This window comes from Phyllostomus discolor, chromosome 4, assembly GCF_004126475.2.
Source record: "Phyllostomus discolor isolate MPI-MPIP mPhyDis1 chromosome 4, mPhyDis1.pri.v3, whole genome shotgun sequence".
NCBI classification, from domain to species: Eukaryota; Metazoa; Chordata; class Mammalia; order Chiroptera; family Phyllostomidae; genus Phyllostomus; species Phyllostomus discolor.
In genome coordinates, this window is record NC_040906.2 from 21,482,232 (window position 1) to 21,503,660 (window position 21,429).

General features: G+C 35.4%; 1 protein-coding gene and 1 pseudogene across 4 annotated transcripts in view; both read left to right on the forward strand.

The window, feature by feature from the left end:
- The window catches only part of KANSL1L (KAT8 regulatory NSL complex subunit 1 like), a 112,873-nt gene that overhangs the window by 89,933 nt on the left and 1,511 nt on the right, over positions 1-21,429 (forward strand). For 2 of the 4 annotated variants that reach the window (XM_036022906.1, XM_028510794.2), the window contains exons 7-14: positions 138-303; positions 2,589-2,696; positions 13,156-13,284; positions 15,158-15,273; positions 16,055-16,179; positions 17,445-17,499; positions 18,953-19,065; positions 20,466-20,619. In XM_036022906.1, coding sequence (XP_035878799.1) covers positions 138-303; positions 2,589-2,696; positions 13,156-13,284; positions 15,158-15,273; positions 16,055-16,179; positions 17,445-17,499; positions 18,953-19,065; positions 20,466-20,619 — 966 coding nt within the window. The remainder of the gene's footprint in view (positions 1-137; positions 304-2,588; positions 2,697-13,155; positions 13,285-15,157; positions 15,274-16,054; positions 16,180-17,444; positions 17,500-18,952; positions 19,066-20,465; positions 20,620-21,429) is intronic. The other 2 variants (XM_036022908.1, XM_036022907.1) reach the window with 2 other exon arrangements.
- On the forward strand, positions 3,671-5,595 carry LOC114495505 (annotated as a pseudogene).

A 21,429-nucleotide genomic window follows, 5' to 3' on the forward strand; every position in this document is an offset into this window, starting at 1 on the left:
TTTCTCCAAGGTGACTTAAGCCAGGACTTCTTTCTCTGTTATTCAGATACTGTGCTATAACTGTTACATTCTCTCTTTCTCAGTTTTCAAGGGGAAAAAAATGAAGTCTTTAAATGATGTTTTTTTTTTTCTTGCAGACTTTGCCTTCAAAAGAAACAGTGTTTTTAAATACTACACAAATGCCTTGTCTGCAGTCAGCTTCAACTTGGAGTACCTGCGAACACAGTTCAAAGTCTCAGATACTCAGAGAACATGTATCAGAGCTAGATTCTTCTTTCCACTCTGTTCTATCCTTGCCGTCAGGTAAGCCCCTTATAGAAATTTTCTAAGTAACTGAATATTTTCTAAGGGGAAATCTAATCCTATAAATACAAGGAATCTGATAACATGTTAGTTATCAATTATCCTGGATATTATAACTACACAGTTTTCATAGAGGAATTAAGTCACAGCCCTGAGAATATCTATAATCTACAACAGAGTAAATGAGACATTTACGTCCCCATATCCCAAAGTGGTTTTAAGGTTCCAGTTACTGGTTTCTGTTGGAACCTTTCTCGTCTTATCTAAGAACTAAAGTACATACTGAGCTTTAAAAAAAAAGAAACAAACAAACAAACATTTTACCTTCTGGTTATCTCAGGTTCTTCTCTTTAAGGAATATCTCAAATGGGCTTTCGTTTCCTTTCAGCCTTTGGTCCTAATCATCCAGGGACTGCTGCTCTTTGTAAAGCAACAGTCTTTGTACCTATCCCTGCTCTGAATCTTACTTTGGTTTTTACCAGAATTAAGATGGTGTCTTAAGTACATCATATTTTGAAGTGAGTTCCTGGCAAGAACTATTTGATTACATCTTTGAGGAAACCTTAATAGAAAGAAACTAATAAATATAACAGTAATGCAGCTAGCATTTGGTCTTAGCGTACACTGGGCCATATAAAAGCATGTTACCCTTTCTTATTTAATTCTTACAACAGTTCTATGATGGTAGGCACTATTGTCCTCTGTCTTAGATACATACGAGAATGTTGGAGATGTTCAATTACTCACCTGGGATGACAGAGATAATTAGTGATAAAGGTAGGATTTGGTCTGAGATAGTCATCCTCCAGAGCCATATTCCCAACTTTTACTCTTCACTGCCTGTTTCTTATTAGTAAATTTGCTCTGACGATATAACCCTGAGAGCTAGTCCTTTATCTCAACCCTTTTATACCCCCTATAATAAGTTAAGATTATCTTCCTCACCTACTAATTAGGATTATTCTTTTCTTCTTGTATTCACTTAGTAAAAATCTGAACACCTACTGTATACTAGGTACTAAATAGGAGTTAGGAGTATAAATATAAATAAATCCCTCAAGGTACTTGCAGTCTAAGACAATAGAAATGTAAACTAATACATATAATAAAGTGTTATGAAGAATTTTGATAAAAGCCCACCAGCAACAGTGTGGGTACTAAGGAAGGTATTTGGGTAGAACAAGAACCTTCCCTAGTTACATCATGTTTTCTCACAACTCATGAAGAACAGTGGTAGAATAGATGATAGTCTCTTTATGAAAGTAAGTGCTAGTTCTTTGGAGAAACAAACTTGTTTTGGTAATTGGAAATATCAGAATCCTGAAATGTTTCAGCCAGCCTCCGTGATGATACTCATGAACCCTTTTTTTTTTCATATTTTTTCACACTTTAGTATGGATCTGCCATCAAAATACATCATTTGAGGGAGAGATGCTGCTTTGTTTAAAATTCAGACCCTTCCTAGGCCTGTCCTGCTATATGTTCATAGTTTTCTTAAAAAAATAAATACCTTCTCTCAGTAACATCATGTTCAGTATATCAATTGCTTTATAAAATTATGTTTCTTAGGAAAAACGTTAGGTTTCTCTTAATAAATGCTTTTTAAGATGAATTTGTTTTTGTGTTTTTGATTTAAAAAATAACCCTTGATAATGTGAAGCACATCTTACTACTTAGCTTCTCTTTTGGTTGTGAGAAGATAGAATGCAAACAGTGACTTGAATGTCTCTCTTTAATGAGAGCTATCTTGTCAGTAGGCTTTAATACTTGTAAAAGATTCATTTTGTGATTCATAATACTGGTAACCTAAGAAAATGTAAAAATTGACATTTTCATAAAAAGTGGCATCTGAAAAGTTTTTCCTTCAAATAATTAAAGCCATGTATTTTATCTTTTGGAAACCTCATTATTTCCAATGCAAAGGTTTTGGAGATAGGATAGAATGATCTTAAAAAGAGTCCCCAGGTTTGGCTGTGTGTTTGACTAAAGACATTTTGGGTACATTTGTTTTCATTTGTGAATATTTACAATTCTGTTCATCTATGTACTATTTTAGTTGTTCATCATGTTTATTTATTTAGAACATTCGATCAGCAATTCCAAAATACCACTACCTATATGTTTGAAAGAATATTCTGCCACTTGTGAGAATTGTGACTTTTTAAGCTTTTCCTTATTTTTCTAAGCTTGTAAGGTATGTGCTATTTATGGAAAGAAAGCCATCTTAATGAATCTATAAAGAGTAGTGTTCACTGAAAATATGGTTTTTTAATTTATTTTTCCAGATGTGCCTCTCCATTTTCACTTTGAAACATTGTTAAAAAAGACTGAAATAAAAGGAGATCTTGCCGAAAATAAATTTGTAGGAGACTGTATCCTATCTCCATCCCCTGGTATGTCATTTACAGATCTTGTACTTTATATATATACCTTTTATATTTTTCATATACTTACTATTTTTGCTTTTGAAAGAAATAAAATTTATCAAAGGAATAAATGTAAATCTTTAATTTTTAATATTCACATTTCACACACACACAGAAAATACACAGGAGTAATCCTAACCAGAAATGTGTGATACTTACTGAATGGAAATTATGAAATATTACTGATAAATATAAAAAGAAATTTAAATAAATATGGATAAACAGCATTCCTGGACAGTAAGATTAATAAGGATGTAAGTTCTCCCTATTGGTTTAAATATTTAATGCAGTATAATTAGGAGTTCTAATGGAATTTGATTAACTTAACAAAATAACTGTAAAGCTCCTTGGGAAAAATAAATGAGAGGATATGAAGAAAATTGCTGGAAAAAGTATTGAGAGAATCTAGCACAACCACTTATGGAAGTATGACAAAAACCTGTAATAATTAGGTTAGATTCAATTTTACTTACACTTAGGAAAGTAGATCCATGAGGTAGACTAACTGCTTATACTTTATTATATAAGTGAAATCAGTGAGAAAATGGAGAACTATTCAGTAAAGAATATTGTTAGTCTTTGGGGGAAAGCTCATTTGCACAGTCATTTCATACTATGTATCAGAATTAATTCTAACTGGTTCAAGAATTTCAAGTAAAAAACTAAAGTTATAAAATAAAACCTGAAAAATTATAATGAAATGTTTCTGAGTACTCTGAATGGGGGTGGGGACAGTGTCTATGCTTGGAAGCTATCAGAAAAAAGTATCAACATATTTTTACTATCTGCAAAGCTAAAACGTCAGTATTAAAAGTGTCATAAAAATGTTTTACTTTTAAGATAAAATTATTTCAGGAAGAAATAATCATCTACTCAAAAACATAAGAGTCAACTGAATGCCTCTTAGAATTAGAATTCTGGAAAGCACCAGATTTTAAAGGAATGGTATCCTACACACATTAAAATATATCTAGGAATAAACCTAACAAGGACCTATATGAGGAAAACATCAAAAGTTTACCAAGGAACATAAGACTACGTGCTGTTATGGAGAGAAATACCCCATTCCTGTCAAAAGACAGTTTTAAATAACTTAAGATGTCCCTTTTCCCCAAATTAATTTATAATGTAGTTCTAGTCAGAATCACAGAGGTATTCTTATAATGAAACAATTATTCAGAAGTTTATCTCAGAGAATATTTGAGTGGCCAATAAAAACTAAAAAATCAGTAAGAAGGTGTCAGATATCAAACTGTATTAGGAAGCTATATTCCTTCAAGTCCTGTGGAGCTGGCAGTGAGCAGCTGCAGCCTCCCAGGCCTGGGCCCTCAGGGTGGAGGCGGTGAGAAGATGGCAGATGACCCAGTGCTGGGGACAGGGATGTGGGGATCTGGAAAATCAAGAAGCTTGGAAGTGGCCTGCGATGATGCACAGGCATGAAATCACTGATCATTCCTCCCAAAGACCAGATTTCAGGAGTGGCAAAAATGTTAGCAGATGAGTTTGGAGCTGTGTCTCTAACATTAAGTCACAATCAAACTGCCTTTCAATCCTGGGAGCCCTTATATCTGGACAATAAAGGCTCAAACTTTATAACAAAGCACCTCCAAATGGCCTGGTTGTTTACTGTGGTACAATTGTTAACAGAAGAAGGAAAGGAAAAGAAAGTCAACATGACAACAAATTCCATCCAGAGGCTCTTACAGCGCTACCACCAGAGGGTAGCAAGTTTGGCTTCATTGTAATAGATGGTAGTGGTGCACTTTTTGGCACGCTCCAAGGAAACACCAGTGAAATCCTGCACAAATTCACTCTGAATTTCCCAAGGAAATATGGTAGAGGAGGTCAGACAGCCTTGAGTTTTGCCCATTTAAGAATGGAAAAGTGACATTAACTATGTTCAGAAAGCAGCTGAGACAGCTATGCAGCTGTGTGCTTCCGGGGACAAAGTGAATGGGGCTGGTCTTGTTTTAGCTGGATCAGTTGACTTTAAAGCTGAACTAAGTCAATCTGATATGTCTGATCAGAGGGTGCATTCAAAAGTTTTAAAATTATTTGATATATTCTATGGTGGTGAAAATGGATTCCACCAAGCAAATGAGTTATCTACTGAAGTCCTCTTCAACATGAAATTTATTCCAGAGAGCAAATTACTAGGATGATACTTTGATGAAATCAGCCAGGACATGGCAAGTACTGTTTTGGAGTTGAAGATACACTAAAGGCTTTAGAAATGGAAGCTGTAGAAATTCTAATAGGCCATGAAAATCTGAATGTAGTGAGATATGTTCTTCACTGCCAAGGCACAGAAGAGGAGGAAATTCTCTAACTCCAGAAGAAGAGATGGGTAAATCTCTTTTCACAGGCAAAGAGGACAAAAACACAAACTAATTGAGAGCATGCCTTTGCTCAGTTTGCAAACAACTATAAAAAATTTATGCTACACTGGGAATTGTCACAGATAAGTCACAAGAAAGATCGTATTTTGTGAAAAGATTTGGTGAAATTGGAGGTATCTTGTGGTACCGTGTAGATTTCCAGGGAATGGAATACCAAGGAGGAAAGGATGAATTTTTTGACCTTGATGACTACTAGGTAGTTGACATGGGCCTGGCAAAATGTGCCTCACCCTCCGCCATCCAACCCAAAGAGCATACCCATGGTGGAATCCAAACAGATCCTTGACTTACAGTTACAACATTTCCAGAACTAAATCCACAAGCACTGGATATTGAAAACAAAAACAAAACTAGACCCAACCCTACATTTTGGTTTGTCATGGTGTCAGTTTAGCAGCCTATAACTATTAAGTTCCTAAATGCTACCTTGGACTAATTTAAACAAGAATCCAGTTTTTACTTTTACTCAATGGTGAAATTGGTTGCTCTTGTAAAATGAGTTTTTAACCTTCATACATAGAAGCAAAATTACTTTTGCTGTAAACCTTCAGAACTTAATAGAAATGAGATCATACTAGTTTCTTATTTTGATTGGAAAAAAATTAAATTGGTGTATTTTGCATGGACCCATTTGCATGCATTCTCAGTTTAGACTGCATAAGAAGAAATACATGTGGTGAGATGTTGGTGCTGATGGAAGCCAGATCAAGGAAATGAAACAAAAGGCCTAGAGACAGACCAAAGGGTTCATTATATGATAAGGTGGTGCTTCCTATCAGCTGGAAAGGATGGCCTAGTCAATAAATAATAGTGAACAATTAGGAAGTACTCCTTATATGCCAGTACCGATTGAAGGGCTTTATATCTGTTTGCTTTAATCTGTACAATATTGTACAGCAAGTATTACTTTTCTCTTTGACTAACTTTCCCCAGATCACAGTTGAGTAGTGGCAGAGCTAGGATTCAAATCCAAGCAATCTGGCTCAGAGCACATGCTCAAACTGCTGTTTCTGTAGTAATTAGTGGCATTAAATAATGACTTTTAGGAAAAGATAAAATGAGACCTCTAACTTAAACGAATTTAAGATGGCTAAACATTCAAATACATTCCAAATGAGTTAAAAAATTAATGTAAAAACTATCTTATGAATTAGAAAAACTATCTGTATTCAGTGAATACTTATATGCCAGACTCCTTTATCTGGTTATATTAATAAATTCAAACATTATAATCATCAATTTTGGTAAGACTGTAGCTAAAATAGGACCCTCCATATATTTGAGGTACCACTAAGAATTGATATAAGCCTTCTGGGAAGTATTGTGAATTGTATTTACAAGACCTTTAAAGTATCTACTTCTTAAAATAAGACCATTGAGGAAAATGAAAACTACTTGTATACTTGCTCACAATAAATTACTAACCTATCAACTCTGTATTCTGATTCAATAAACCCATTTCCAAGAACGTAGTCTAATCCTAAATATAGAACCACCTTTATTTATAACATATTTACTTAGTATATTTGTGTTAGTAAAAAATTAGAAACAACTTGAGCATAATAGACATGGTTAGCTATCTAATGTAGTGGAATATACAGCTTTCAAAAATATCTTTTTAAAATTTTATACTCCCTGGCTGGCGTAGCTCAGTGGATTGAGCTTGGGCTGCGAACCAAAGCATCGCAGGTTCAATTCCCAGTCAGGGTACGTGCCTGGGTTGCAGGCCACAGCCCCCAGCAACCGCACATTGATGTTTCTCTCTCTCTCTCTTTCTCCCTCCCTTCCCTCTCTAAAAATAAATACATAAAATCTTTTAAAAAATTTTATCCTTACCTGAGGACCATTTTTTTCATTGCCTTTAGAGAGAGAAGGGGAAATACCAATATGAGAGAGAAACATCAATTTGCTGCCTCCCGTACACATCCCGACTGGGGATCAAACCTGCAACCTAGGCACATGCCCTGACCTGACTGGGGATCCAACCCACAGCTTTTTGGTTAACGGTACAATGCTCCAACCAGCTGAGCCACACTGGCCAAGGTCAATAATATCTTAAACTCATATAAGGATGGAAACATTTATCAAAGAATGTTAAGTAATCTAAAAGGAAAAAAAGGTTTTACTTTTATGTATGATACATGTAAAAATGCTACTTTTTAGCAATCAGATGCAACATGTAGGCCTTTTGGGGATCCAGATTTGAACTCAGCTGTGCATACACACACCTACACACCAACACAAGCACAATTTTTGAGACAGAGAAATTTGAACCTGGACTGGATGTTGGACATCAGTGAATTGTTCATTTTGTTGGATGTGATAATGCACATGATTATATAAATACACATACTATATCTGTTAGGAGATTCCAGCTGACATATGAGTATATGTAAATGATAAGATATGTGTGGGATTTACTTTAAAACACTTTTAGCAAAAAATGGTGGGGGGAGATGAAACAGGATTGGTTACCAATTTATAATTTTTGATGTTGAATGATAGGTACATGGGAGTTCATTATCTTAGTCTCCATTTTTTTTTTAATTTCTCACAGTAAATTTAAAGCACTTAGGACAAGGAACAATTGTTTATGTTTAGGAAAAAAGAATAAAGAAATAATAGGAAAATATAGGTTATGTTCTGGTTCTTTTTCATGATTTAATTCTCTTGAGAATTTATCCTGAGACTAAACTTTTTTAAAAGTAGGAAAAATGCATGCATGAAATGATTTATTTCAAAAATGTCCATAATAGAAATAATATGACAGTGAGCTCTAATGGCTAGGGAATAGTTAAATTATATTTAATCGAAGAATGTTAGGTGACTATCTCAAAAAATAACAATGAAGAGTTATCAGATAAAAAACATTTTACATATATTCAAATAAAATTATACTTGAAGTATGAAATGTATTATTGAAAGGAAATATACAAAAATGAAATTATATATTGTTAGTGAGGTGAGGTGATTATATTTATTCTAATGTTGCTTTTATCTGACTTTAAAAAAAACAGAGCAGTGTAAATGTGTCAGGCATAGAATTAATAGTAATGTCTCAGTAATGTAATGAAATGTTAGTAATGGGAAATTAAGAACTAATAGGACATTTGAGTTGAATGCTGTATTATTAGGCAAATAATGAAGTATTCTTTGTATCCACTTCTCTCCTGTCCTACCACTCCCAACCCAAATAAGCACTACTTAGGTTTCATCCTATATAAATATTTTAACTCGCTAGTCATTAATTTGTTTTACTGTTAGTGACTTCTAGAGAACTAAGTAAAAGTAGACATTCATTGAGTGTCTACTCTGTGCCAGGTAGAGCATTAAGTGAAGAATCAAAGGTGAATCAGGAAATCAAAGAAATTGTAATGGGTAGCAGACACAATTATTGAGACGTGATGGGTACATATATAATGAAAATGTTCTAAAAAGAAGAGGAAGTGTATAACTCTGCCTAGAGGAAGGCAGGGGAAGAGAGGTTAAGAGTGATAGGAAAAGAGCAAGATGAACTCCAGTAAGACAGTGATGTATAGCTCTACTTAATTGGAATTTAGAGGAAGAAGAGTGAAGTGTTCAAATCACCACTTCTCAAACTGTAATCTGCAAATTAAGTGGGGATATTGTTGGAATGCCAATTCTGATTCAGCAATTCTAGAATGGGGTTTGAGATTCTACATCTATAACAAGGTCCTAGGTGACTCAAATGCTATTGGTGCATAGTGAGTAACAAAGTTTTAAAATGGAAACAAACACGTGACTTGTCACGGAGCCATGAGACAGTGCAATGTGTTCAAGTACACACAAATGGCCTGGTATCTGTGTAGGGTAGGTTGTGTGAAGGCAAGTAGTGGTATGTGTTCTCCAGACTTTGGATTTACTGTGGACTGCCCATAATAGCTGGCAGTTGTGACAGCAATGCTGACTTAGAGTAACAAAGACGTAGAGAAAAGACAATGCCAATTTAAGGGCCTGTACTCATCGAAATATTCAAAGTCATGAAAGATAAGACAATGAAACTGTTTCAGATATAATGAGAACTGACAACTGAATACAGAGTGATCAGAATTTTCTATAAAGAACATCATAGGAATAATTGATGAAATTTGAGTAAGGTCTATAGTTAGCTACTAGTATTAATTTCTTGATTTTGATCAGTGTGGCTATGTAAGAGAATGCCCTTTTACTTATTTTGGAAAGTATTTAGAGGGGTATCATGCCAGCAACTTAATTTCATTGGAATTCAGAAAGATAAAAGCAAATGTGATAAATGTTAACATTTGGGGAATCTGAGTCAAGGGTACACAGGACTTCTTTGTACTACTGCCAAGTTTTCTGAGTCTGAAATTATGACAAATTGAAGTTTATTATTCTTTGAGTGGACAGATGAGAGAGGAACAGTAGCACAACCACAGTAGCCTTCTTCATCCACCCTCCAATTCTCATATCAAAACATTTTCAATGCAGTCTTATAAATTTGTTTCACATCTGTTACTCTGTCTTCATCTCTACTACTCAGTCCAGCTTAATGATCCCTTATCTATACCACCAAAATAGCCTAATCAATTATTTCCTTGCAATCCCTGTACTAAGCGATCTTTTGAAAATGCAAACCTAATGACGTCACACCTGCTCCCTAACCCCATTCCCTTCCAATATTTGACACAGGAAATACTCTTAATCGGAAGCCCTACCTATGTAGGCTGGCTCCTACCTGTTCATGGTGCACTTTTCACTGTGCTTCCTTACTCTACACTACTGCTGTTGTTGTTGCCAAATTCGTCCTGCTTCCTTTTGCCTTCATATGCAACATTTTTTCCTTCCCCTTACCGTCAGCTACTTCTGCTAGCTGAAATCTATTGCTTTATCTGGGAAAGCCTTTCCTAGAGTTGTCTTACTCTTAACTTCTCTCAATAGTACTTCTGTCTCCACACTAGCTGCAGTTGTGGAGATAATGCCTATAAAACTGCATCACAGGCAGGCACCCTGCTGGTTTTTGCTCACCACTGTGTCCCTAGGATATATGTAACACAATATCTGTGTCTGGCATAACTGGACCTCCATGAAGTTACTGAATGAATAAATTAAAAGGTAAGGCAGGAGAGGTACTGAGTGTTTTAGGATAGAATTTAGGGCAGGATTTGGGAGAGCAAGAACCCAAAGGCTGGGAAGGTTATTATAAATAAAACAGATTAAGAGAATGTGTGGAGTTAGACTGAAATCTCATATATTGCCTATTGTTTCAAGAGTCCATTGCAACCTTACAAAACAATAAAAAAAGAAACATGTTAAGTATGAAGAAAATTGTTGAGTAAAATTCAATAAAAAGCATCACTTTGGTAGTTTTCTTCAAAATATATGATGTGCTTTTAGAAGATAAAGAGGGTGGTGAATTGCTTTTAGAAGAAAAAGGTGAATTGTCCGGCCTTTGCTTTAAAATGCTCCATTTTAAAAATATTTCTATTAACACAAGAGTTGGCACTATTGGAACATCTACATGTGCCAGGCACACATACATATTAAAACCTAACTTTCACAATTATAGTTGTATCTTTTTAGAAGAGTTTAGAATTATGCTTGCCATCTTGCCTTCTGCTTAACATCTTTCTCTACATTCCTTTTTGAGCGGTAAATCTTGGCAGCAGACTTACCCACATGGCATACTGGTTCTGTTTTTAGAGTCCGTGCCTCTTGGTGTTTGTTTCCTGGTGAGCTTGAGCACTTGGTATACTGGCAGTCTCCCTTACATCCCCCTGGAAAGTGCATCCACGCCAGCACACCCAGTGGCTTGCTGTGGCCATGCACCGTAAGTGCTCTCACATAAGCTGGTGGTCTTGGGCCTGCTGCTGGTGCAGACATTCACTGATCTGCTGTTTCCCACTTGCTTTTATTGTCCAGAAACAACTCTCCAACCAGCCAGTTACTGAAGTTGTACTTTGTAATCCTTTCACTCCTTCAGTTTTCATTAAGCAAGTGTGCGCTAAGGAGGTGGACGTCCTCTTTGCTTTCAAGTTTCCTGTGGCGTAGTGTCCAAGTGGTCTCCCAATCCAGACAGAGCCACACTGGTTCCTAGCTACTCCCCAGCTGCCTCCTACAATCGTCACAGTGCTTGCTGTCCTGCTGCCTGTTGGTACCTGTTTTTTCGTATAATAAAACATGTCCTGACCCCTTAAAAAAATCTTAGAGGCCATCTAGGAATTCTAATATTCCTCTGAGCTCTTTGAAGCCACCGTGTCCCTGCACTGTTTTGCTTTATGTCCATCTGATTATCATTCCTTTGCAATCATCTTATCCTTTCTCTGGTAACTTGATATTTTCATTGTGATGTGCTGTATGATTTATGGTTTGTTTTTTTCCCATTTGACACTCAAGTTCTTGAAATCTTAGCATTAATATAATTTTTTTGGCTACCATTTCTTCAAATATAGCCTTCTGTTCATTCTCTCATCTCACTTGTTACCCCATTTTGGTTTGTTTTTTTCATCACTCTGGATTCCTTTGAATTGTGGACTGCTTCCAACCCACTAATTTTGGTTTTTAGCTCTGAACATTAATTCAGCTGTTGGATTTTGTTTTTAAATATGAAAATTTTATATTCCATCTCTAAGGTCTCTCTAGAGGCCTTTCACCTGTTTTTCTTGGCAATGCTAGTACTTTGAAGACTTGTTGATCTGTTCTGTCAACTATTTCTTCAGGTAGTTTTCCCGTTTGTACCTCTTTTTTTATGGTGTATCTGGTTCTCAGACTTTGAGAGTCTTGATTGTATTCTCATCTTTAAAGTGGCTATTCACTGTTCTGACACTATGTATCCATTTCTTTTCATGGGAAGAGTAGAAATTTGCACTCTGTACTATCTTTCAGAGGCAGTTAAGGATGGGCAGGACATTTCAAAGTAGGGTACATGGACATTGCCTTCTCTCTCCATCTCTGTGCTCAAGACTCTCCAATTTTATTCAGATGGATAATCTCTCATCATTCAGCCTGGCTGAGCTGCTGGCGCCCGATCACTTGCTCCAGGTGGTTGTCCTGCTCAGTTCCCCTTTCCTCCAGGTCTAGAGCACCCTTGATGTTGATCACATTTTTGTGGTAACATTTCCCATGTGTTTTTGCATTGAGTTTGCTCTTCAGTCTAATTCCATGTGGTGTTAGTCTTTGATTCTGCTCCACTGACAATTTCCCTTTTTTGCTTGTTAGTATGGATGTATATGTGCAGATCTGTGCTTGTCTATAAAAATTTTATCTGTCATTTTTAGAGTGCTGTGCCATCTTGAAATCAAGAATCCCAGTTACTTTTACTAGGCTGTGTTTCTTTTCAGTGTTGGTGAGAATCTGGCACTTCAGCCCACATATTCCTTTTTCCACTCCTTCCCACATTTCCAAACCCTTCAAACAAGCAGCCAGTTTGATCAGTCAAGTACTGGTAATATGGGGTTCCAAGAGACAGTGATCCTGAAGAAACTAACCTTTATTTAATACTTAACCATGTTAGACATCCTTCTAATGCCTGTTATCCCTATTTTTACAGATGAAGTAACTGAGGCACAGAGATATTAAGTGACATAAAGTTTTAACAATTCATTGCTTTAAAAAAGTGAAAGAATAGTGGTAGGCACTGTCAGAGGCTGATGAAATCTGTATTCTCAAGAGCTCCCAGTCTGTTTAGATTCTGTAAAATCTTAATTGGTCCTGAGTTAATTCCAGATCCAAGGGTAAGCAGGAACTAACTTAAGGATTTCAGTCATATTCAACCAAGATTTACAGACAGAAAGAACCTATCTCTTCTGTAACATTTTGTAATGTAGAAGACTTTGAAAACAGATCCCTTTCCTTTTCATCCCCTTAAATCATGGAGCTACTATAGGAAACTGGACACATTCCTGAAGATGTTTGTAAGGAATCTTATTATATGTAATTTTGAATAGTATATTAATATCCTGCAATGTTGTAAGTAGAAACACTAAAATGTCCATTATCTGTGTTAAGGAATTAAAACTATCCACTTCCTTTCTTTCCACTTGTTTTAGTGCACAACGCTTCTCTGAGTCAGTGGAGAAATGGATATTCTCCTATATGCAAGCCTCAAATAAGGTCAGAATCTTCTGCACAGCCGTTACAGGGAAGAAAGAAAAGACACTTGAGTGAAACAGCACTAGGTAGGTTAAAATGAGGATATTACTAAAAACTGAAATTCTGATTTCCAAACCAGCCCTGCTTCATGGGAATTGATAATTCAGGAGTCACTAATTATATAAAACATCCATGGTCCTATGAACATTAATTTGCACATGCACATAATCAATTTAGAATTAATTGTGGACTGTGCATCCACTTTGTGCCAATTAAAGATTTCTTTTCTTTGTTCCCTGACCAGAGTTATGTATTATCGCCCTGGACAGGACTTACTCTCAAAGGTTGTGTTCTGGACTAAAATTATGTTAGTGCAAGGTTGACACAGAGAAATGTATCCCCATTTTTGGTACATACTGTGGAGGTGTCAACACACTGACTCTTAGTCAGAATTTTGAGAAATTGGATAAGATTCACTTAAGGTAACTCAACCACCTAGTTCAATTTCCTTTAGGAACTTAACAGGTCCAAAACAAATGAGAGAGATATCATTCAAACTAAGATTCTTTTAGTAATATAAAGTGAGGATTTGGTGGGGATTTCAGAAAGTTCCCATGGTTATGGCTAATTAATGATAAAAATGAAACAATTGAAAAGATATACATTAAATAACAAATTATATGCTTTTTGTTCATTGTTTCAGTGGATATAAGATAAGTTGGGGCAAAAGTAGGTTTACAGTTGTATGTGAAAGTTTATTTTTATATTGTTTAACTTTTGTATTATTTTCCGTATGCTATAAACCTGCTTTTAACTTACCCTGTATATACATTAATAAAATGTTCCCCAGATATACTAATTTTACTCAAGATGTACTGTACTGACTATAATTATACATGATGGATGTCACAGATTTATCACTGTCTCTAGAAATCCTGCTAAAATAGACCAAGTTACAATGTGATAATCACTACCTGATCAACTATAGCAGCACAAAATTAAATTCCTACCCACAACCAGAGATTTCATTATGCTTTTTAGTGCCTCACTCTTAAGACAACCTAGCCTTTGAAGAATGTTCAGACATGCCTACAGTGAAACACAGGAAAACCTGCATATCTTAATTAGATGCACTATGAAATACAAATTACCTAAGATGTAAATATCTCACTTGGATTGATAAATATAAGTTCAAGTTTGATGGAAACATGGAAATGGAACAAGTTTGATTCTATACTACAAAAAAACTAGATAATTCCATAAAGTGCAGGACTCCTCATCTAGTCTCTTTAGTAAAATATCATGAAAAATGAACTATTCTAGATTATAAGAAACCTAGGAGACAAGAATCAATTTCAGTATGTGGATCCTGGTTTGAAGAAATTACATAAAGGACATTTTTTAACAAGTGGGGAGAAAAGTCAATATGGACTAGGTATCAGACTTTATGTTACACAGCAAAGTATTTTTTGAGGTCATACTAAAGTAAAATAAACAAGGGCAATATATAAGTGAATAAATTATATATATACTCACAAGTAGGGAACCAAAACAAATAGAAAAAAGGATCAAGAAAGAGACACAGAAAATACCCTACCCTCTAAAAAAAGTAGACTTACCCTAAGAAAAATTTCTCATAAAGTAACAGGATGCTATAAAAATAATAGAGAAAAAAGAACTTTTCTAAATTAGTAATTTATTAGAAAAAAATTCAAAAATTAATGGTTAAAAGATCAAGCTAAGATCTTCCAAAAAGTAGAATAATGTATAAAACTGTAATTACCCCAGAAAATAAAATTGTGGGTAAAATTCTTTTCCACTCTCTTGTTTTTGATATAAGTTTAAAATATAATAAAAGGAAAACTAATAAACATAAAAGGAATCATGTTAGTAGGAAAATAATTCTAATACTTGTAAGTCACATTGCTTGACATTCTCAATGTTTTTTCCCCATGGCAGGAGAAAGAACCAAAAGTGAAAAATTTGCTTTTCAACGCACAGAACCAGGATCCCATAGCAATTTGACTGCTGCTACTAATGCCAGTGTTACATCAGGAACCCAGAATTCATCACAAGTACGTTTTGCATACTAAACTCTAAAACTGCTTCACAGAATTTTAAAACTGACCAATTTGAATGAAGTACATATTGTTAATAGCCTAATTTACTAGCACATCTTAGTATATTTTGGACTATCTTATTAGGGAACAATAAATTCGATTAACTCTTTCATTAGGGAGCTACTTGTTCATTAATCCTTGGTTATGGCTTTTATTTCTGTTAAAAACAAACTACCATAACCTTCCCTACTCATTATCATGAAGCTAAATATAACCTTACTAGTAAGAATCCAGCACTTGCGTTATTTTCTTTTTCATTTGATCAGAGTAGAGGTAAAAAGTTGGGAAGGTTTAGAAAAAAGTGTGAAGTGCAGGGACCCGGAACACATAAATGAAGACTGTAGTAACGATCTTTACTAAATAACTTACCAAGTAAAGTCTTTCCCAATAAAAATTGAGTTTGTTAAATGATCTTTGCCTTATGGTAATCTTTTATAATAAAGAGTTTTGCATTTTAAGGCATTCCTACTTTTTATGGTCTTAAAAAGTTTGTTATGTGTGCACACACAAATGTGCGCTGCATACCTGCCCTGCCTCCCAAAAGACATTGTCTGGTTTACAAAAGACAGGTATGCTTCCTTGCTTTTCTCAGCACTTTATGGTCATATTTTTAATAGTACTTTTATAAAATATAAAAGTTATGCTTCCAGATCATCTTTATACAACTTGAGAGTATAGTCACAGGTAACCAGATAGTGCTGTACAACTGTAATAACCCTGTTTTGCTCTGCTGCAGAACACTGCACGACGGAGACTGCGGAGTGAGAGTTCTTATGACATAGATAATATTGTGATTCCCATGTCACTAGTGGCCCCAGCTAAGTTAGAGAAACTCCAGTATAAGGAAATACTTACTCCAAGGTATGTATACTTACATTTTGTTTTCTTTCTTCTTTCCTTTTCTTGAATGAACTTACATTTTTGGAGCAAAGTTAAAATATTAATTAATAAAAGGAAGCTCCTCCTCTCCCCCTTCCTCCCACTTGGGTAACTACGGAGGGGAAATGGAGACAGCTATACATTACTTATGCTGAAAAAAGTGCGTACAGTATCCCAACTTTACTTCTCAGTTTTTGTGAAGAACTGGGAATTCCTGAGACTTATTTACTTTAGCAGTCTTTTTTTTCTTCATTCACTATGTAGTTATCTGTTATGTGTATGGCTCTAAAAGGTATTTTAGGAATGTAAATAATTATACTTCATTTAATTAATAATTGCTCTTTAAAATGAAGGTTTACAACAAGGTTGCAAAATGAATTCAAAGCAAGCAACTCTTTTTGCAAGGAGCATTTACACTCTAAGACAGTAACACCTGTGACAACAAAAATAAGATTTTGATGTAGATAATTGCCAAGTCAGCAATAAACACAGTAAACACAAAGATGAATGGGAAAGTCTGTGAACACATCCTATAGGTGGAAGGTTAAGTGTACTGACATAGGGAGACCACAACAAAGGCATATAAACACGTAGGCAAGCCTCTGTGTAGGGCAATAAAGGGAGTTAAATGCTAGAAGAGCTAGGACCCAACTGTGGAGGTCCTTGAATGTCATACACAGATCTGCTTCCTATTGGCAATGAAATCATTTGATTTTTTTCAGCAATGATGAAAGCTGTTTCTTAAGACTAGGAATCTGGCCCCAGGAAACACTGACAGAAGAGGTTGGAGGCGGGAGGGGTGGGGAGAAAATACAGACAACTGTAATTGAAAAACAAAATAATTTTAAAAAGAGGTTGGAAACAGGTGTGAGCTGGGTGACAACTCCAGTAATTCCCACTGCTGTCTATCGCAGCTCATTTCTAACTGTTTAGTAACTACGTGGAGGTTTAAGAACTCCTAATACTCGAGGAGGTACTATGAGAATTACTACAGAGAATGTTGATATATTCCACATAAGGAATAACATTTATTATTTGTGGTTATGATGTTCTGTAGCAACAATAATTGAATTTATGTGGTAGGCTAGGGTTAGATGGTTGAGATGGCTGTTTAATCTTGAGAAATTCTGTGATCTGGTTATTAAATTCAAACAAGGCCAGGATGGTGTGCTGTGTGTGTGTGTTGCTGAGCCAGTTTATCAGTGACTGACCTAGAGCTGTTTGAAATTGGTTTGTATCTTCAACAGCTGGCGGATGGCTGTTCTTCAGCCTTTGGATGAATATGATGTATGTGAAGAAGAGGTAAGTTGCCTTTTATTATGGGATAAAAGCACTTTATATATTATAAAGTCTGCTGAATTTGATACTTGTGGAAATATAAGCCCTTTAACATACTATTTTTTTTTTTCATTTTACTTATGAAAACAAAGTTCTTCATTAAGGATATTTTGATTAGAAAAAAAGTTTTTTTTGCAAATTTGACTATAAAGATAATAATGTATAAAAAAATAAAGGAACTACAGCCCTGGCTGGTATGACTCAGTGGATGGAGTGCCGGCTTGTAAACCAAAGGGTCACTCCTTCGATTCCCAGTCAGGGCACATGCCTGGGTTGTGGGCCAGGTCCCCAGTAGAGGGTGCACAAGAGGCAACCACACACTGATATTTCTCTCCCTTTCCCTCTCTCTAAAAATAAAATCTTTTAAAAATTTTTAAAAAATAATAAAGGAAATAAAAACATACGATTTGCTTACATGAATTGTTAAAATACTGATTTTATGTGAATCTCTACATTCATTCCCCATATTAAGTCATATTTTCCTGCATGACGAGATTTAGTCTTAATAGTCAAGCCCACCATATTCAAAATCTTGGGAACAATTTGATTGGAATTTGGAAAATTTTGAACTTTAGAAAAATAATGCAGTACATATATCATGTAATATGTGTAAGGAGTCTAGAACAGTTCTCATAATCAGATATAAATGTTTCTATAATGAAAAATTTATAAAGACATAGAATAGCCTCACACCATTTCAGATCAGGCTATGTCACCAAATGAATTTATGAAAATTTGTTTTTTTCCGTATTTTTGGAATTGCAGGAAAGGGATTGGGGATCTGTATGGGTAAAACATTAAAGAACATACTATTTAACCAAACACATACCAAAGTGATATAGAAGCCGTATATTATGTAAAAGACATTTCATTTCTGTAACAGCCTTTCTGTGCCCTCTGACCATGTTTTTCAACTACCAAAATTTACTTTTTAATGTCCCTCCCTCCTTCCATCCACTTCCCTAGTTCAGTGTGAGCCCAGTCAGGAAACCCAAATTCTTAAAACATTATCACCAAAGTCTTAAAACTCCAGGTAAGTCATTTGTTAAAATAATTCTAATTTAACTCATACAATCTTGACTTTTCTTCAATATTAACATGTTCCTAGAACAGTGCACTTCACAATGAGCAATTAATACAACTACTGAATAAATATAGCATTAGAATACTGGATACAAAACGAAAGTACTGTGAACCTATTAGTAATCTAGTTAAGTGTTCAAATGTGATCCACTAGTTAAAAAAAAGTTTTCAAAAGTTTTTAACTCTCTATTTGAAGCTCATCTCATAACACTTGTTCTCTTGATTTAGACTGCATTTGAGAATATTCTTCCTCTTGCTCTCTTGATGAGGAATACCTGGTTTCACATTTCAAAGTGTTTCTGATAAAAGCAAAGCTTTTTATTTCTAATTCCAGATAGAAGATCTTTCTGATGAAGTCTTTTCCCTAAGACACAAAAAATATGAAGCAAGAGAGCAAGCCAGATGGTCACTGTGGGAGCAAAGCAAGTGGCACCGAAGAAGCAGCAGGCAGGTGTTGTACATTTAAAACTCAAAACACGGAATCCACAAGGAATCAACAAAAATTCTGTGTGAATATGGAGGGATCACTAAAAAGGAATAAAAAAGATCCTTTATAACATCAGCTATTTGCACGAGAAGGGAAACACTGCACATAGCTTACACTCAAAATACATTTGGGCTAATACATAGTGATGAAATGAGTTTCTTTATTTTACTGCACTCATATCTCATGCTCACCATCAGCCTCAGGAATAGATTTAACTGAGAAAATATGTGATAATTCTGCCTAGATAAAGGAGGTCACTTCAGTGTATTGTAATAGTGGGCCTAACACTAGGGATCAGAATTTGGGTAATCTGCTTTAACATAACCATGTCAAAAATGTTTTTCTTAAGAAATTCTTAAAAAAAAAAAAAAAAAAAAAAAAAAAACCCTGTTTAGTCTAAAAAACCAATAGTCTAAAATACTGTACTTTGAACATGACTTTGAGGGAATAGGGTATAAACCCTAAAAACAATATTAATAATTATATACATGGTACCTTGTACTTGTCAACTTGTTCTGGAACTTGTGAGGAGTGCCGAACTGTTCACGAGCTACCACGAGACCGACACATCAACCTCTGTTTTATCACAAGAGCAGTGTCAAGTGGCCTGCAAGCATTGAGTGCTGAAACATTTTTTTGTCAAAATTCAACGAGTACAGGGTTTAACCAATTCTGAAGCAGACGAGTACCAAGGTGTGACTGTATTTGAGAAAAATCCCTGGTATTTTATATTTACATTTGACTATTTTTTAATATAGCCAAGACTCAAAAATCATATTGAGTCTGGTAGTCAGTCACATTGGTGTGAGGGCATCTCTTATGTAATCAGTATTGTTAAAACACATTTCTCTGGGTCTCAAGATATCCAGATTTTTTGTAGATCCTTATTCTAAGAATATCCAAATATATATGGGATTCAAGTCTCATCTTTCTCCACATTCCAGAGACATAACTTTCCAGGAGTACAGAGGAAAATGTGAATTGAGTCCTTCACGGATGACATTACAGTAATCATAGGATGCTGTGGAAACTCAGAAATAACTCTAAGGGTCAAGCAAATGTCATTTCTTGTTTTCTTACAGGGAAAAAAAAGGCAAACCAAAACAAAACGAAAACCAGTATCATAGTTCAGCAAAAGACTTCATAAAAATATAATTAAAAAATACATATATATATTTAAGTCTTTGAGATATGACGATAACAGCATCGGGAAGATCAGCAGATGCATTTTTAAACGTGCTTGTGGCAGAGTGTTTAAGAAATACCTACTTAATTAAATTGGCTTAATGACACCTTGGGTTGTTCCTAAAATATTAAGACCTCAAGAAATAATTAAATGTTTTCTTGATTTTCTTGTCAGGGCTTACAGTAAACGTGTTGAAGGACAAGACTTACGTCTGCAAGAATACCCTAGTGAATGTAACGGCGGTCAGCACTGTGCTAGCACAAGTCCTCGGAGCCAGGATCTGCATGCACATGGCTCACCTTCAGTAAATGAAAATCAAGAAATCAAGGTAAGTCTAATCATGACTAGTTAAACCTTTTAATTGCCTTTTATCTTTTTTAACCTTGTTTGTAAAAATTACTTGTTATAAATTAAGGAGTCATCATCACATAACAAATTTAGTACGACAAATCAGAGGGTCTGTACTCCAACATTCTAGTTCCATCACTATAAATACTTACCTTTTAATGGAACATGTCAATACCCACCTACGCGTTTATGTTAGGAAATGGGGATACTACCAAAGTTTCATTATAAAACAAATCTGAGTGGAGAACAGCACCTGGCCCGCAGTGGATGTTAGCTGCTATTGCCCTTGTCTCCCCACCCCCACAGATCCACAGAGCTGCAAGGGGACTGTTTTCTAACACTGCGTCAATAAAGTTCGTGCATTTTTATTCGTTAAGTAGGCAATGGATCATTACCTCGAGTGGAGAGAGTGTAGAAAGCTGAGAGAAAGGGCAAGTCAGTGTGTGCCTGTAATGAGGGGTCGCACATGGAGACAGTGAGTGGAGAAGTGGATCAAGACTAAAGGGGCTTTCCCGAGGCGCGCCTCGGCTGACAGTGAAGACCAGTGCCCTCTGGCAGCGCTTCCCCTTCATGGGACAGGCAAAGTGGACAAATAATTCTCTAAGGTCCCTACACAATACTCAGTAGGTTCCATTTTTGAGTTGCTAGATACTTAAATTCAAATGAAAATTTGCACCTTTATGTGCTTTTTGTGCTTAAAGAACTATAGTTATTACAAAATTGATATTTACAGATTACTTGATACACTGATTAAACAAAACAAATTAATTGAAACTTAACTGAACATATT